Raw genomic sequence first — 18,672 nt, 5'->3', positions numbered from 1 at the left:
TGTGTGTGTGAGAGAGAGAGAGAGAGAGAGAGAGAGAGAGAGAGAGAGAGAGTATGTGTACACACATATGCATACACTCATAAAGACATGCAAAACATAATACCATTTAGTCCAGAACCACAGAGACAAGCCATTCATATCACAGCCTGCAGGGGAGACAGGTAGACAGCAGGTAGAGTCCTTAGAATGAGGTAGCCAATGGTCTCTATCTGAGACTGAGAGACCAACAAGGTCACATGGAGCACAGGAGAAGGCAAAGCATGAGATGACTGAGGTGACTCTTTTTGAGACTCCTTGGAGGATGCTGCTAGAGCTGAGGCTTATGGGACTTGTGAGACCTTAAGTGTAAGAAATGACTCGGTCAAAAGAGCAGGAAGTGCTGGGCATAAACTCAGAAGGTAGGGATGTACAGGAGTGATGAACCTGTAAGTTGAAGAGCAGAATCAGGAAGGCTCTGTGAGTCCTCAGAAAGGAGCTGAGCAGTAAGGGCCAAGTCTCCTCCCCAGAGGAGGAAAGGGTTCTCCTGGTAGCAGTGACTCAGCAATGACATCAAGCTTTTCCTGTCATACCCTCTCCAGACACTTCATGGATAGTGTGACTGTACAGTGAGGAGGTTGTTTGTGCAAAGCTCGCATTTGTCCCCACTGCCGGCACACATCCAGCGTCCCTGCTCCCAGATGAATTACCCTCTGGGTGTGCATGACACAGCCTTCACTGGGCTTTCTCAGTCTATTTCCCAACTGCTCTGAGTTTATAATGTTTTCTGGCCCTTTATCATGTATGTGTCATACATACCAATGGGACCAGGAACATTTATCACCTAGCTGGGTTCCTGCTTGAGCTCTGGGGGAAAAAAAATGAGTTGGTTATGCCTTTCTCAGGGCTCTGATTTAATGGGTTTCTCTACGGCAAAGACACTGGAATTCTTTACCTTTTAATATTTGACACCCCTTTCTCTTTATTACTACATTGGACAGCCCTTCTAGACCAGCTGGAACGAGCCCATTAGTCTGTGACAAATAACATGTCATTTGGTGAAAAATATGCAGAAGTTTAGCTGCAGCTTCATCTCCAGTCTCGGTTCTGTCTGTGGTCTCATTCTCTATACAAGCACTGAGCTCCAAGCAGAGCCTCTTGGCATCCCCTGACCCCTTGCATTCCCTAGAAGCTGGGTCTATGGAGTTATTTCATTCTAACCAGTTATAATGGAGCTGAAGTCTGGAGTGGCTAGAGATACCCATAGCTGGGTGGAAGAATTAAGCTGGGAGTATCAGTCACAACAGCTGAAAAGCATCTACTCACAGACGAATGGATTTTAAAATGGTGTCTACTTACCATAGGATGTAAGTCGGGAGGAAAATCTGACATATGGCACAACGAAGACAAACCTTGAAGGCATCCAAGTAAAATAAGCCTATCCCAGGAGGACAAATGTATGTGGTTTCACTTACATGACGGCATCTCCAGGGGAGTCAAACTCATAGAGATGGAAGTGGAAGGGTGAGCCTGGCTGGAGAAGGAAGAAGGGGGGTTTCTAGATACACAGTTTAGTTTGGAAGGAAAGTCTAGCAATTGGTTGTAAAACAGCGTACGTGTGCTTATCAGAACTGAACTATACGCTTGAGGGACGGGCGCGATGGAATGTTTGCACATTTTAAAAATTAACCTCACATCAAACCAGAACTTGACAGAGGCAAGTTCTCTGAGTTCGCGAGCCCGTCATTTATTCCTGCCTTCCGAATCAAGTGGCTCTTGCCAAGCTAATCAGCAGCTCTCAAACATACTGGCTTAAAAGGTGACTTGCTTAGTTAGGCTGTGGTTCTGGTTAGGCAATGTGAGGCTTAGACTAGAGGCTGGCTAGTCTGCATGACAATCCGGGATGGCTCATCTTTGCTCCACGCTGCCTCTCACCCTCCAACAGGCTATCCCCAGAGAGATCTCTAGAGGTAGCAAAAGCAAGCAGATCCTCTTGATGCTGCAGCTGACACCTATAGAAGGTCTTTTCTACTGCATTCTACTGGGGCAGGAGACAGATGTGTAAATAAATAATTACAGGGCATAATATGCTGTAAAGAAGGCAGCTTGGGGTGCTGCAAGAACATGCATGGGGAGACAGAGGCTGGGGGCTATAGGAGGAAAGAGGCAAGGAGGCCTGGAACCAGATGACATCAGGATTGCCATGTTAAACCAATGGTGGGCAACAAATAAAGAATAAGAAAGGACTTGGGCAGAGGGGAACATGTTCGGAAGCAGGATGCTGTCTAGGGCACCGGGGAGGCTTCACTAAAAGGAGAAAGTGGAAGAGAAACTGAGGATCAAGAACACCTTACTGACTTTGCTTACCCTTGAAGGAATCATTTAACCGAAGCCTCGAAGCTGGATTCTGTGGGGAGCCGTGGTATGGAGGGGGGCTTGGAAGAAGGCAGGCTGGAAACTGGGAAGTACTCTCTGGTCATGAGCTTTCTGCCAGGTAGTCTTATGGGAGAGAGATTCCTGATGTGGAGTGGAGGAGCAAGGTATAGGGCAGCCACTTCTACAGGCATGTGGGTGGGGTGTTTGCTCAAAGCTAATGCCCCCAAGATGCCAGCCAGCAGGGATGGAGGCCAAAGCTGTGGCCTTCCACTTGGGCTCAGACAATCAGCCTCCTCAGTAATATGGTACTGAGTCTTTCCTGGGGAGGGTCCAAGGGCCTCTGGCCCATTCTAAATTCTACAAATGCAGGGTGCTGCCAGGAATCCTGAACACCCACCCTTAGTCTAGATTCCCTCTGAACCCAACAGCCCTCCCTATACCAGGCCCTTCCTCCTTCCTTGGACTGTTTCCAAGAGACACCTCAAAAATCTGGGAGGATTATTCTGCTCTGAGACAAGGGTGAGGAATCCAAGCATCTTTCACCCAGGACAGTAGGTTCTGGCTTTCTCCCGTGGATTCGGGGAGTGTTCCTGACAAGTACAGAGTGCGGTGCACACCAGCCCCACCGGCGCGCTGCAGGCAGTGGCAGGCACATACCAACTGATCAATACTTGGAATGCACTGGGCCTGCTGTGCAAAGGAATCCCCTGGTGAGCACTTTCATAAATTGAAAAATTCTTCTGGAAGTGAATAATCGTCCCCAAGTATTACATCAGATTTCTGAAAAGGTAGAGGGCGTAGAGAACAGAAAGCATCCGTGTGGAGAGAGGCGACGCCTGAATCCCAGGCACCTTGCCAGGTTTAAACCTGAACTTGAGGTTCCTGACAGAGCCAGTGTTGCTGCTGAGACTATGACTAAAGTCTTTTCCAGAATGTCGACCTGTAAGGAGACCTTCGAGACATCAGAACACAGTAGGTCCAGGAGTGGGATGTTGGTCTGGCCCCAGCACTAGCTTAACTTCACAAGCACACAGAGCTGGATCCACTTTCCAGCATAGTACAAGGACCAGGCAGCCAGGGAGCCATTTTGTTCTACAGGAATTGGAGGCCCCACAGGCTGGGGTAACTCATCCAAGACCACCTAACTATCCTGTGATAATTCAAGATTAAGTAAACTAGGACCGAGGAGCCAGAGAAACAGGTGGGCAGCTAAGAATACATACTGTTACTCCAGAGCACATGAGTTCGGTTCCCAGCACCATGTCAGGTGGCTCCCACTGCCTGAAACTCTTGCTCCTGGTGATCTGATGCCTTCTTCTGGTCTCTGCAGGAATTTGCGCACGCACGCACACACACGCGCGCACACACAAGCACACCGAGGCCCACTAATCCTATCTTCATCCCTGAGTTGGACTAGATCAAGTGACCCCACTGATCTCTGCAGGCAGAAGTAGCAACCTCAGCTCCTTGCGGACAGATATAAATATAGAGAGGCAGGACCTGCCACAGTCTGAGGTGAGCCCAGAGCCACCTAACTACTCTGTGACAAATCCAGAACAAGAACTAGGGCTCGGGGACTCTCAGCAGTTAACTGGTACTGCCCCCACATTCAGGCTTGAAGTAGGGAACACCAGAGAGTAATTCTAGAAAATCAGCTTCACTTAACAAAGACCTGGAGAGCTTGGGATGATGGTGAGAGAACTCACCTCTCGTTGTCTCCCGTTACCTGTCCAGTGACAGTAGAGGTCACCTGCCACAAGGATCTAGGCCTCTCACTATATATAAAGGAAAAGGAGTCCTGGATACAGCCATATATTCTGGGGGTAGTGAGGAGTGGTGTCCATCCAAAGGCCCTAACTTCACAAAGGGGAAAAGACACCTTAATTAAATGGGCTAGCTGGTAGGCACCTCTCTCCTTCTTCCTTCTAGCTGTTGGGGTGGGTCTGGGAGAAGATGTTGACCTCCCTAGGTCTGGAGCCCACAGGCCTGGATTCTGTCTATGCAAGCCCCAGTGGCCAAGGCTCTGGGCAAAGGTAGGTGTACATTGGGGCAGGATATAACCACCTTCCATACCCAAGCCACTTTCTAAGACCCACAGAGGCTGCAAACCAGCTTCCTAATGTCAAATGCACAGGCAAGGCTGGGCATCCTGGAAGGCTAGCCTAGAAAATGGGGCGGATGTAAAGAAACACCTGCCCCCACCCAACCCATCCCACCCCATTGCTTACTTGCTTACCCCAGAAATCCGTGAAAGCTTGAGCTGGAAAGGGGCCCTTGCCAAGGCCTCGCTGGGCCTTCTGTTCTCTGGTTGCCCTACCCAGAAAACTTGATCCACGCCATGGCCTGAGTGTCCAACAGGAGGGATGCTGTTTCTACAGGGTTTGTGGGTTTTCTTCCTCTGAACCATGTCCCGCCCATCCTGCTTCACAGTGCCATGCTGTGATATGTCGGCACCATTGGCATTTGGAGACCTTACTCCATGGTTCTAGCATAGATTTTATTTTTTAAGCTGTTTGTGGTAATGTAATTTCTGTTTCCAATTGTTGGGATGGGAGTCTTTCCCCAGCCTACTCCCCAATCTTTCAGTATCTGAGTTTGATATTTTTTAATCATATTTGAGTTTTGTTTTGTTATTTTGCTTTTTTAAGTTATTACTCCCTCGGTGATGTGGCCCCTCCCAGTGGCTGCTTGTTTATGCTTGTTTGTGACTTCTTTTGACTGTCAGTGTTCAGCCAGCCTTGCCAAGAAAGAATATCAAGTGTTTTCTATCTCTCTACTTCTTGAAAAAAAATTAATTAAAAATAGAAATTAAAAACCTCTTAATGGGAACCTGGCCCTGTCTGTCTTCTCTATTCTGCAGAAATGTTGAAGGAATTGAACCAGCAACGCAGAGCGAAAGCGTTTACAGACCTGAAAATTGTTGTTGAAGGCAGAGAGTTTGAAGTCCACCAAAATGTTCTAGCTTCCTGCAGCTTGTATTTCAAGGACCTGATTCAAAGGTTTGCCTTCCTTCCAGCTGTGGTCGGGTCTGTTCCTTCGTAGGACGCTTTTGTGTCGCTTTTCTCCCCCCTCTCTTGCAGGTTCCTGAAGTGTGACTCCCTGTCACAGAGCCAGTAGCCATCTCTCCTCCCCTTCCCCAGTGCCCTCACACACACACACACACACACACACACACACACACTCACACACACACACACACTCACACACTCACATCCAGTCTCAGAGCAGCCACTGCCCTTGCTCCCACACATTGCTTCACTGGTCACCAGGGGCTAGCCCATAGTAGAGTCCTCCCACACCCCAAACCCCATGTTCTTAGCAGATTACCAGCCTTCCCTGAGACTCAGAGAACCATAGACTACATTTTAAGGGACCGTTACACACTGCTCCATCCCTCAGGGTCCCCAGAGCCATCATCGGCACTGTCGATGGTGAACCCAATGCCAGGAAGCGTATTGAGCAGATGATCCCCACTGAGAGGCACCAGGCACCCCAGGGACTGCTCTCCCCCAGCCTGAGTCAGGAAGAAGAGTGTGTAGGCCAAGCCTCATGCTTGAACACTGGGCACTGAGTGCAGACCAGGTGTGTCCTAAACACGGTCTCTCAGCCTTCACACCCCCCACCTCAGCCCACCCTGGCTCCACCTGGCCATTTCTACCTGAACCGATCAGTGTTAATGGTGCCTGAGTATCTTTGTTTTTCCATTCTGTTGACTTAAAGTAATAATAATAATTGTTCAGAGCCGTTTCATGCCCTTGCAAAGCTGTCAGGGTCACCTCCTAGCTCCTTAGGGAGGGAGAGCAGCCGAGGGGCCAGCCCAGGGTAACGCTCACATTTCTCTCACCCATCAGCAGATTAATGCCGCTGCTCATTTTGCCTTGCAGCCTCTCCGGGGCGGACGCTGAGCCTGGACAGAGCTCAGAGTGGGAGGACAGGACCTCTGCTTGCTTCCCAATGCTGTGTTTGGACTTGCCAACTAATCCCAGAGCGACTGTGTTTTGTTTCAGGATGGCACACTGGCTGGTATCTCCTTTCCTATCCCCTGTGTCCTTTGGCATAGCGCCAGGCTGCTGGCTGTGTGTGAGGTCCCACTCAGCCTTACTGGCCCTGTGCCACACAGGAGGGGCAGGCTCTTTGTGACATCCCATTTCCTGGACAACTCCGTTTCCTGCCCTCACGCTTAGGTTCTCTGTGTCTGAGGGCAAGGATTAGAGGCACAAGTCTCGGGGAAAGAGGCATGTCCAGGGGCTTCTTCAGCTCAGGGGTTCTTTTTAGGAAATTCTGAGGAGCGGTGGCTAGCACCTGACTTCAGGGACACGGCTAAATAATCTGGGACCTTGAACCCTGATCCAGGTGGGCTACAGAGCGTGAGGTTAATGTAGAGCAGTGGTCCAGCCTCCAAAGCCTTTAACTTCCTTTGAAGATGAAGCAGACCTAAACTCCAGCACACAACAGGGAAGAGGACCCCGATAGGTGGGACCCTTCTGGGACAGGCAAAGGAGGAGGAGGAAGACCCTTCCAGACAAGGAGGGTAGGGTCAAAAACAGGTATGAACCAGGGACAGGGACAGGTTGCCTCCCCAGAAGCAGCTATGAGCAGGCCCTGACTCCCCACTGGCCTCCTGGACTTGCTATAAGGGTAAGGGGGGCCACACACTTCAGTAGCCCTGTTGAGAAAGGATGGGAACTCTATCCAAATAGTTTCTGGGAGAGAAAGCATCTTGGGAGACAGGAGACCTGGGTCCTACACTTGACTGCCACTCAGTCTGAGACTCCACTCTGACCAAACCCTTGCTCTCAGGCCTCAGGCTTTATCATTTGTAAGCCAGAAGTTGGACAAATTATGGTGAAGGTGCCAAGACCAGCCTGGGGAGGCCTTCCAAATCTGAGTGCCAAGATGGGAAAAAATGAAGGTGTCAAGGTCATAAATGGGAAGAGAGCAGGTAAACAGTCCAGTGTCAGGGGTTAGCGGAAGAGTAACCAGTGGAACACATGACGTGACACGCTTTCAGGGCTTAAAGGGCACTCGAGTCCCCAAGTGGCAGATGAATCTAACTGAGTCGAGGCTGAGGTCTAGGGCCTTCAGCATGCATGGAGTAGTACCTTCAGGAATCAAAGGAAAAACTGAACTGTGTTTGTGTAGCCATTTTGAATTTCCTTTCTCTGGCTTGGCCCTGGGGTACATGTTGCCATTTATACTGATGGCTGCAAACAAATGCTTTGGAAGGAGTAAAGCAAGATCTTCACAGGAAGACAATATCTTTATGAGCCACATGGCCCCAAATTTTTCATGGTCAGAGAGCAGCTTATGTCACCATATTGTTTCAGCCCCTGTCACATCAAGCCCTAGAATAGCTTTTTAGGGATAAAGTGGCCCAGGGGCTTCTTTTCAGGGGCTGTTATCTTATAAGGTTGAGAAAGTAGGGCCAATCTATGTCTTGGGGCTTATATGAGTCGATACTGACCTGCCCTGGCTAAGCATTATCAGAGCAGGAGCTACCCTGCTTTCTCTATGAGCACCCCAGACTTAGAAATTCAAGCTAAGTTCCTTTCTGCCAACAACTTAGGTCACGTGTCTACTGCTCCACCCCCCCATTCTCAGTGTCACTGTCTTTCCTGGAGCCATTGGGGGGGAGGGTCATATAAGAAGCTAAATCACTTGCTCATTCCTCTCTGCAAACAAGGCAGGGTCTCTCCTGAGCCAGAGCCTGCCCAAAGTCCTCAGAGTCAAACAATCCATGTGAAAGGGAGGCATGAAACAGAAACACACACACACACACACACACATCAGTATGAGACTGAGCAAAGAAGCCAGATCTGCCCAGTATGGCCTCATAGACCACAGTCAAGTCCCTACTACCTCCACTGCTTGACAACATTTCCCAGGCCCTACACTATCCCTTCTTTCCTCACATGAGCCCATGGGTGAGCTAGATCCTTTAAGCCATCCTTCCTCACAGTCTTTCTTGACAAGATTGCCACCTGGTGACAAAAAGCTTTACAGATACATTACCTTGAGGAGCTCGTATAGTTAGAATCCCCATTTTACAGCTGAGGATCTTGAAGCCTTGGACATTTAAGTGATGTATAGATATCGTCTGATATGGAAGCTTCTGTTCCCTAACCTAGAAAACCAAATGTGCTGTGTGTTTGTAGGCCAAGTCAATGAGGGAGAAAAGGGGAGGCTCTGAGCTGACACTGTGTACAAGTAGGGAGAATGTGTGTGTTTGTGTGTGTGTGTGTGTGTGTGTGTGTGTGTGTGGTCTACAAGTGATATTAGGAACACTGGCCACAAAGCCTGCCAAGAACACAATTTCCCTTTAAGATAGGCACTTGTGTACAAACCTGCAAGGGGACTGGACCTTCTAGATGAATGAAGCCTGGAGGTCAAGAAGCCCTTGGACATGAATACGGGAGGCCAATAGCAAACCACAGGCCTGTTCCACCTGACCTTTGGCTGGCCCACAGGATGATCAGAAGGGAAACCAAAAGACAAGGGGAGAGGACACTGCTTCTGGACAGTGAGGAGGGACAAAGACCTGAGCCACTGCCCCTGAATGATAAAGACAGTTATCTGCTCACATGCTGGACCCTTTGGGTTGGAGTCTCAGGCCTAGAGCCATAATTTAGCCCTAGGCTGCATGATCTGGCCTGGCTTTTCTTCTCTGGCCCAAGGCAAAGTCCCTTCATTTACCCTCTGGGCGCCAAGAATCTTTCAAGATGCACAGGTGTCATAGAGACATTCATCAAGGCCAGTCACTCCCACTTAATGGTTGTCTGGCCAGGCTACAGGCCCCACCATAGAGGCCTTGACCATCTTTCTTAAAAGATGGCAGCCATGTCTCCTGCCCTCACCGACACTTCCCAGCATGTCTTTAAGTCCAGGTGAGGGAGAAAATGCCCAGCACCTGAGAAAAAGCTGTTCCTTGCCATACTAAAGAGGACAGAGACCTAAGCCTGGCAGGCACCCCTGTAGCTGAAGCCCCCCATTTCACAAAGCCTACAGGAGCAGGTATGGCATCTGAATTCTAGTCTCTTTTTGCATTGAATGAGAACAATGAATGAAGTCACTGATTTTTCAAACCTGGGTCTCACCAAGCCTGATATTAGGCTCCTGGCTTCTCATTTCTTCTTCAGCCATGATGAGGGAGGCTAGAGTAGCTACTGACATAGTGCTTTTCATGTACAGCACCTCTTTCCCCAAGTGCCTTTCCCCTTTCTCATCTACACTGCACATGCATGCCTTGAAAACAAACCAATAAGAGGAGGGATTGATACCTCTTGGGTGTCAACAGAGTGACAGACACCACATCAGATGGATAGAACGGAGTGCCAGCTGACTGTCACTAACCACTGTCCTACACTTCCAGACAGTGCCTAACTCCAGTGTGCACCGTGAAACATCTGGCCACACAGACAAGTAAGGGAAAGAGCAACTTATCCCAGAGGAGTTCTCTGCTAAAGGAGGCTTCTCCAAGATCCTACTGGTCCAAGATAGGCATCTCTGACACAGCCATACACACAGCCCAGCTAAGCACCAGCTGTGCCTAGGAACCCAAATTCTCCTGGGTAGCTCCACTTGGAAGAAAGTAACTTCAGACGGTGTCCAGTCCCAGACACTGTGTGGGCTATGGCACCACCCTTCCGCTATCTCCTCAAGCATGAAGATCACAGACAGCAAGCTATTTCCTATGTCTGTGGTCCTGTGCAGCACTGTACAATTGTGTCATGACCCCCAGGGCCCAGCAGCTCACTCGAGAACCAGCTTAGAACGGGATGGAGTACATAACTTTCTTCATACCTGTGAAGAATGCTTCATTACAGCCGCAATCGGAGTTACCGATCGGGTGAGGTGTCCCCTAGGAGACCTCTGTTCAGAGTGAAGAAACCTAAGGAGTGCTAGGCAGAGAGCTACAATGACCTAAAACTGGAGACAGAATTGTTAACTTTTCACTGTCCTTACAGTTCTCTGAGCTGCGCATGAACCACCCAGTAAATACCACCTATGTGCCAGGGAGATAGCCCTACATCTATTCCTCCATGAAACTTGGACTAGGTTACTAATAAGGACTCAACACTGCCTCATGTTCCTGTGTAGCCAAGTGGAAGGGGTTAGCTCTTCCAGTCCCAGAAACCTCCAGTACTCCCTACAGATCATTTGCTGAGTGGAAACAGCCACAGCCATGCTTGGCCATGCATTCTACGAGCAAGGTCCTCTCTGGTTTGACTGCATTACCACTATCTTCAGCTCCTGAACTTAGCCTCTCATTCCAGGTGCCCTTAGCAGTGCAGGCCACTCCATCTCCCAACCCCTCTCCCAGGCTCAGCCTTGAGAAGCAGCAGACAGTTGTGAGTAGGGTCACAGCATCAGCCCTTTATAGCCAGCACTGGGTTGGCCAAGGCCATGTGTATGTGTGTGCACATGTGCGTGTGGATTCCCTGAAGACCTACCTCAGCTCTTTTGAGCTCCATTGTCTGAGGGCTCAGGGACACATTGGGCTGGCCGTTGTTGTGGCAACAGTGAAAGGGATCTTGAGAAAGGTGAGCAGCCCATGTTGATCCCATCAGCCCTTCCACACAGTGATCCAGCATGACTTGCACAGAACCTGAGGAAGTACAGAAAAAAAAGGCCAAGCCATTAAGATGAACACAGAGGCAGCAAAGACTTGGAGCAAGAAGTTGACCAGACAGCCTCAGAGGCCTGGGAATAACCAAGATTTATGAGTCTCTAGGAAGCATTTGAGAGCTGTTTTTATACTTAACCAAGGCACACAAGCCTAGAAATTCATCTTGACAGCAAAACACACGTAACTTTAGCAACTGAGTGAGCACACGTGCACTTAGAGGATCACAGCCCAGACCCTCTGTATGACCTGTACTTTGGCTTCCTCAGGCTTCTAGGCTTGCTCAGGCCATGGAAGTAACAAGGGCCTCTAGGTTCATGAGCCATCTTTGGGGAAGGAGCTTTAAACAATGACTCAGCCTCAGGGTCTCAATGTAACCTGCACACTGCGGGTTGTGTCTGGGCTTTGATGGTTTAACCTTTCAAAGTCTGACAACTGTTGTGTAGTAGAGTCTCCTGGGAAGGGGGTTCTCGAACACTGAGCCTCAGCAGAACTTTAGGCCTCATCCACTTCCAATTTGTTTTGCAGAATAGGAGGCTGAGGGCCTGAGAGGCTTAGGATAGCTGCCTGTTGGCGGTAAACAGGGTACCCAGGTCTTTCTCTAGAAAGACTCTCCCTGCTAGTGCTTTGTCCATTCACCTGCACCTGCCCCTAGCCTCTTCAGCCAAGCTACTGTCTTACCAGGTATTGGCACACCTCTACTCCTGCCCCAGGTGGACCCAAGGGACCAGTGTCAAGAGTCTTGGCCCCTGGCTTTTGTAGAAGTCTGTGGGTGGGCAGCAGAGTTCTCTTCCTTGCCACAGCCCCACTCAGGCCAGACTCAGTGAGGGAAGCTGGCCTAGTGAGAGTAGCCAAGCCGGGGTGGTCAAGTGGATGGCCTCCGAGAAACCTGCCTCCTGACTTAACGCTCTGGGTGGTTTTTTGTTTTTGTTTTTTTTTCTCCTGGCCTCACTTCTGTATTGGTGTGTTCTCGGTTCATCTGATCTGTTTCCTTCTAGGTCCAGCTGTAGGGAGCGGCTGCCAGGCCTTAGGAGCCTTTGCAATGGTTTTGTATTTCTGTAGACACCAGATATAAACATACTGATATATTTGTGTCCCTCCCCTGCTCTCCCACCCCAGTTCACAAGCCCGATGCACACTCTACACGCAGGCCACTCTGACCTTTGACCCCGTGTTCCATGTGGCAGGAGGGCCCCCTGCCCCGGGCCAGGCCCCAGGTCATGGCTGCTGGCTGTCTGTGGCGGAAGTCCTTGGTTGTCCCTCCCCCTTCCCAGCTCTAACCATTCTGTCCGTCTACCTCGTCTTGTCTTCAGTTTCAAAGCAATGTCATGAAGGGCTTCCCTTCCATGCCTAAAAGGAAACAATATGATTTTTGGAAGGTTTGGGGTTGAGGTGGGGACTTCCTAGGTAGCCTTCCAAGGCTCCAGGTCTTCAAGATGTGCTCAAAGGAAGTCTACTGATTGGCTAGAATGCCTGCCAATCAGGATTCTTCGATCTTCAACCTGGAGAAGATTCTGCCACGTGAGGCAGTGTTTCTGCTTGTCAGGGCTTGCAGGTACCATTTGGTGTAGACACCAGGTCCAGCAAGGAGCTGAACCATATTGTTTCCCTTTGTGGCCAGTCCTGGTCCTCGTCCCCATCCACAGCTTATGCTTTTTGATTTGCATCTTTTTTGCATGGACATGCCGAGTAGTGATAAGCAGGGTTTTCTGTTCTCTGGGGCGCCTCTGGTCAGACCCTTCTCTTTCAGATCCTGTGTCAGGTCATTAGGTTCAGGTGTGTCATTGCTGTGTCCTTTGAGTCCTAAGATGAAGGGCGTGACTGAGGTGTACAGGGAGATCTAGCCCTGTGAGGAAGCGGCAGTGGCCGCAAGGGTGGCAGGTGAGGACAGTCTGGTCTCTGTGCCTTAGGTCGGTGCAGGATGGCAGCCAGGGCAGCCGGGAGAAGCTGGAGCTGGTACTCTCCAACCTGCAGGCCGATGTACTGGAGCTACTGCTAGAGTTCGTCTACACGGGGTCGCTGGTCATCGACTCAGCCAACGCCAAGACTCTGCTGGAGGCGGCCAGCAAGTTCCAGTTTCACACCTTCTGCAAAGTCTGTGTGTCCTTTCTTGGTGAGCTGACCAGTGTTTCCCCCAGAGTGTGCCAGGGTATCTAGATTTCATCTGAGCATGTGAAGAAATGGCATGCACTGAAGGAGTCGCTGAGTCCTTGACAGAACCAGTGGCCACCAGGATGTATAAACGGGCTGTGCATGTGGCAGGGCTTGGGGGAACCTCACTACTCTGCCCTACCCTATAAGCCCTGAATAAATGGATCACACACTCTGTTCCCCTTTAACATATTCAGTCCCAGATGCATGGACCACAGCATCTGATATAGCCCCTGCAAGCCCAGAGCTGTTTTGCAAGAGATGGATCTTAGTGTGGGGCTCACCCCCCAGACTCCCTGCTCAGAGCAGGCTCATTTAATACATCTCAGCACTGATAGGCTGGGAGTTGTGGAGTAGGGAAACAAGAACAGCACCACAGAAAACCCCGCAGCCTGGGGTGTGGTACAGAAAGAAAAGTCAGATGGATTGATACATGAGGGCTACTGTTCACATGCCTGTGACATTAGGCATGCATGTCATGATGGAAGACATCGTAAATCACAATGTGGCCACTACCCACAGCCCAGGCTCAAACCCTGAAGCCCCAGCCCTCCTCCCTCCACCGCTCACAGCTTTGGTTCTTCTGCTATGGTCTGCAGGGATAGAACTAGGCCTTGGGAGGTCTACATGAATCAGAGCAGAGAAAAACCTAGGAAATGAATCTGAGGCTCAGGATTACAGGAAGTAGGCTGATGTCGACCATAGACACTGGAGGCAGGGTCACAAGGAAATGGGTTGGGTTCGGAGGAAAATCCAGGGACGGTGATGGGAACAAGAGGTGATCTGTCCGGGATTCCTAGGTCAGTGACCCTCCCCTCTTATCTTCAGAGAAGCAGCTGACTGCCAGCAACTGTCTGGGAGTGCTGGCCATGGCTGAGGCCATGCAGTGTAGTGAGCTCTACCACATGGCCAAGGCCTTCGCGCTGCAGATCTTCCCCGAGGTGGCCGCCCAGGAGGAGATCCTCAGCATCTCTAAGGATGACTTTATCGCCTACGTCTCCAATGACAGCCTCAACACCAAGGCTGAGGAGCTGGTCTACGAAACTGTCATCAAGTGGATCAAGAAGGACCCCACAACACGTGCACAGGTACGCCTGCCCCATCTGGTCCCTGCGCGGGTGGGATCTGCTGCAAGAATCAAGGGAGGTGAACGGGGGCAGGGCTTCAAGGGTTGTAGAGGTGTCTGAAACAGCGAGAGAGAGGAAGTCTAGCACGAATCCCCCTCCACACAGTGACCGGGTGGGGGGCAGTGAAGATGAGATGCTGTCTCCAGAGGGCTCTTAAGGACTTCCACTCTGCCTAGAATAAGTCTCCATGTTTGCCAAGAGGACACAGGGGCTGAATGGGAAGTGCCTGGGTTCTTCACAGAAAAAAAAAAAAAAAAAAAAAAATGGGCACCAAGACAAATGGGATCCAAGTGGGTAGAGAGCAAACTAAAGTCATTCTGGAAGTAGGGAACCACTACTGTGTGACAAGGGATAAAATGAGTTACCAAAGGAGACAGAAAAGCCAGAGTAAGCATCCCCATGAGGAAGGAAAACCCAAGTCTCTGGGAGCTCTTCGGTCCGTTCACAGCCAGAAAACCCCAACCAGAAGCCCTGTGCAGAAAGGGACTGCCATTGTGGTAGGGAAGGTGAAGGGCAGGGCAGCTGCAGGGAGCCCTTGGAAGAATCAGAATCTAAGCAACTGGGAACAACAGTGGAGGAGCCCAAGCAGCTAGGACAGAGTCCAGGAAGCCAGACCCCAGAGCACATGGAAGCCAAGAGCTGGGGCAGAAGGACGCTCATTTCATTGGGCGTAAAAAAAAAAAAAAGAAAAAGAAAAGAAAAGGTGCCACACTTGGCATCCCAGCACTTGGGAGGTAGAGTTGGGAGGATTGGGAGTTCAAGGCCAGACTTTACTACCCAGTGAGCTTCAAGCCTAGGCTACAAGACTGACTCAAGGGAAGGGAGGGCAGGAAAAGGGAAGGCAGAGGGGAGGCGGGAAAGATTGGAGTCAAGGATGAGAGATACAGAGATGACTCCCTGCCCAACTCAGCCCTGCCACTCAGTCCTAAGAGTCCAGGAGAAGCGGGCTCCTCCCCTGACCAGCTTGTCCCAACAGGCAAGTGTTTATTTTTTCAGAGAAAGGAGTTGAAGTTGCGTAGATAGTCACAGTACCTGCCACAGTTCCCTACAGCTCTGGAGTCCACAACCACAGCCCAGAGCACCGTACGAGCTCAGCCAGGCTTGCCCAGAGGTCCTGCTCTTCTCATTTCCCATCTGCTAAGTGCTGCACCCCTCCAGAAACACCCTTTGTGCCCAAGAATAAACCCCATATTTTTCCAAGTGTCAAGTCCCTTTTCACTTGTGCCTCTAGATGTCTCCCCACCCCCACCCCCACCCGGAACCTGCTCCGACCACCTGAAAGAAGTCTCCAACTCTTCCACCTCGAACATCATCTTCCCTACGACACCTCTCACTTCTGTACCTTTCACAGCCCTAGCTATCGCCCAGGAAACTGTGAACACTTTTTAGATCAGAGGCCGAGTCTCATCAGTCTGTGCAGCTCTGGTAACAAGCTTAACATATGGTACCAATTACTCCTGCCACTCAGCCTCTGAACGAAGCAAAAGTGGGTGGAGTGGCGAGCCGTTCGCCTGCTTCGGGGGAAGTTCACACCGGCTCTGGAAAAGCCTCGAACGGAGGGTGAGAGTGTCCAGAAGCCAGGGTGGGACAAGGGTGACACCACTAAGAAGCTGTAGCATTGGTGACACACAGGTGTCACAGTTACCTTACAGCTTATAATCACCCCCACCTATGCCTGTCACTCTCACACCTCTGCAAAGACGAAAGGCCCCCCACGTTTCAGCCACCTGGCAATCTGATGTGCAGTCAGGCTCACAACAGTGAGGGGCTGGAGGGGCAGAGGGATAGGCTACTCCGGGACTGGTTGCAGCAGCTAGCCCTCCATGCCTTCCCGTTGTCTAGTATGCCAGGCCGGGCAGCGTGCTCTCCTAAGAAATACCCAGGAGTTCTTCATTCCTCTCAGCGACTCCCACTCTTTCCATCCCACAGTATGCAGCAGAGCTCCTGGCTGCCGTCCGCCTTCCGTTCATCCACCCCAGCTATCTGCTCAATGTGGTGGACAACGAAGAGCTGATCAAGTCATCAGAAGCATGCCGGGACCTGGTCAATGAGGCTAAACGTTACCACATGCTACCCCATGCCCGGCAGGAGATGCAGACACCCCGAACCCGGCCCCGCCTCTCTGCAGGTATCAAGGGACACATCCAGATCCCCAAATTGCAGATGTCATAGAGTCAGCTGGCTCCAGATGGTCCCCCCCCCCCAGCGAGGAACCACACACAGATGCTGACTGTGTCAGGGTGTGTCCCAAGGGTGCCCATTCATGTCCCCACAGGTGTGGCCGAGGTCATCGTTTTGGTTGGGGGCCGTCAGATGGTTGGGATGACCCAGCGCTCACTGGTGGCTGTAACCTGCTGGAACCCACAGAACAACAAGTGGTACCCCTTGGCCTCGCTGCCTTTCTATGACCGCGAGTTCTTCAGTGTAGTGAGTGCTGGGGACAACATCTACCTCTCAGGTGAGGCTCCCGAGGGCTGGGTGGGAACTGGGATGGGCTTCCAAAGGCACCTCTGACCACACACCGGGCTGAGGAAGGTCAAGGCCCCAGAGGTATCTGCTTTACAAATAAAGCCTCCTGCTTCTGTCCTTAGAGCTGGGCATCCTGTCCTCAGCCCCTTCCTCAACCCCCTTCTGCTCTGTGTACCCCCATACTGTTCACAGGTGGTATGGAATCAGGGGTGACGCTGGCTGATGTCTGGTGCTACATGTCCCTGTTGGATAACTGGAACCTGGTCTCCAGAATGACTGTCCCTCGATGTCGCCACAATAGTCTCGTCTATGATGGGAAGATTTACACTCTTGGGGGACTTGGTGTGGCAGGCAACGTGGACCACGTAGAGAGGTAAGGCATCCACAGTCCCTGAGCTGGCATTTCTAACAGTCTCTGACTGATAACATCACATCATTCCTCCCTTCCTTCTCCCCCAACAATGCCTACCTGATACTAATGGCCTATAGTCTGGCCCATTCCCTGCTTATCATACATAACAAAAGGAAGTGAGCACAAGATGCAAGCTCATGAGTTACTAAGGGGGACATTTTAACCCAAGATTGTGTGGCCCAAGGTCTAATCACAGAAGAACACGAGAGAGCTTAGCTAGAGTTACAGTAGATTGCAAGTTCCGATCCAGAGCCATATTAGAATTCAGGAGCTTAAAACAATGTCCTAAGTATGGCCAATGCCAGTGGTTTACTATTTTGTCCAACCAAATAAAGGTTGCACACATCCTTCCTGAATCCCACACATGCTAGGTAATTGGTGGTGATGTCAGGAAGAGAAACCACCCACCAACTAAGCACTGTAGGAGCACAGTCTGACAGCCCTTTAGGATTCTCCAAAGTAAAACTACAAGCCAATGAACCCAAGATTAGAGGGTAGCCTGCACTTTGTTACAAGTCCCACACTAGCTTCCATCCTACTCAAGCCAGGCTGTTGGGGAGTATGATAAGTCAGGCAAAGGCCTGAGGGGCAGAGGCTGGAGGTATTTCCCTAGCATGGAAAAAATGCCAATATATTTTCCTCCTGAGCCAGTGACACTGCTCTTGTAAAAGAGTGGGTGGGGCACCTCGAAGAAGATGCTCAGACCCTCTGGGAGAAGAAAGACTTCAGTCTTGCTTCAGGAAAAACTAGTGTCCCAGAGAGTGTCACAGGAGGCTGGCCTGGCCCCAGGCTATAGCCCCAGTTACATCAGGAGAGCTCCTCTTGACTCTTTCCCCCTACCCTGGCCCACACCATTAGCTGCCATTAGAAAGCACACTTTGCAGTGTGACATCCTTTCTGCCTGTGAAGCCACACATACCCCTCGATTTGATTTTTTTTTTCCCTTCCCCTGAGTAGCTAATTGGACACTTGATGAATGTTCCAGCAAGGATGGCTTCAGAGTGAGACAGGTTCTGAATGTTCACTGCAGGCTTTTAACTCCCTCAAGTGGAGCCAGAGATGGCTTGGTAACAACATTTAATTGTCATATTGATTTGATGATACTGAGAAGTCCCTGGATGATTATGAGCATATTAATACCACGCTTGGACCCAGACCAGCTCTAACACTGGAGGGTCTTCAGCATAACCTGCTACGTGTCCAGGTGTGCCCCAAGCTCCCCTGGAAGGATTGGCTTTCAGTCATTTTTCACCCAATAACAACCACACAAGCAAGGAGACGTTTGCTCTGTAGGAGTCCACTGGGCTGGATGTCATCCTGCTTTGCCTCTGTTGGCTGTTTTTAAATCTCCTAAAATGCTGATTACTCATTTTGCAAAGTTCTGCGTGTTGATAAGTATGGGGATGTGTTGAAGGATCAAACACACTGACGGAGAGGTAGAGACAACCTCTACTCCTTTCTCTTCTCTTGGGCCCTGAAGCAGTTCTCCAAGGCCCCAGGAGGCAGCCTTCCCCATGGTACCCAGCCTTCCAGCCAGT

At 50.6% G+C, this 18,672-nt stretch overlaps 1 protein-coding gene across 2 annotated transcripts in view; it reads left to right on the top strand.

Annotated features, from left to right (window-relative positions):
- KLHL29 (kelch like family member 29) overlaps positions 1–18,672 on the top strand; it is a 162,514-nt gene that overhangs the window by 134,959 nt on the left and 8,883 nt on the right. The window contains exons 5-10 of one of the 2 annotated variants that reach the window (XM_080909810.1): positions 5,213–5,351; positions 12,886–13,088; positions 13,955–14,214; positions 16,183–16,381; positions 16,529–16,711; positions 16,915–17,095. In XM_080909810.1, coding sequence (XP_080765936.1) covers positions 5,213–5,351; positions 12,886–13,088; positions 13,955–14,214; positions 16,183–16,381; positions 16,529–16,711; positions 16,915–17,095 — 1,165 coding nt within the window. The remainder of the gene's footprint in view (positions 1–5,212; positions 5,352–12,885; positions 13,089–13,954; positions 14,215–16,182; positions 16,382–16,528; positions 16,712–16,914; positions 17,096–18,672) is intronic. The other variant, XM_080909809.1, reaches the window with a different exon arrangement.

This window comes from Micromys minutus (assembly GCF_963924665.1).
Source record: "Micromys minutus genome assembly, chromosome: 1".
NCBI lineage: Eukaryota > Metazoa > Chordata > Mammalia > Rodentia > Muridae > Micromys > Micromys minutus.
The sequence above is the reverse complement of the archived record's forward strand: the minus strand, read 5'-3'. Positions and strand labels throughout refer to the sequence as shown.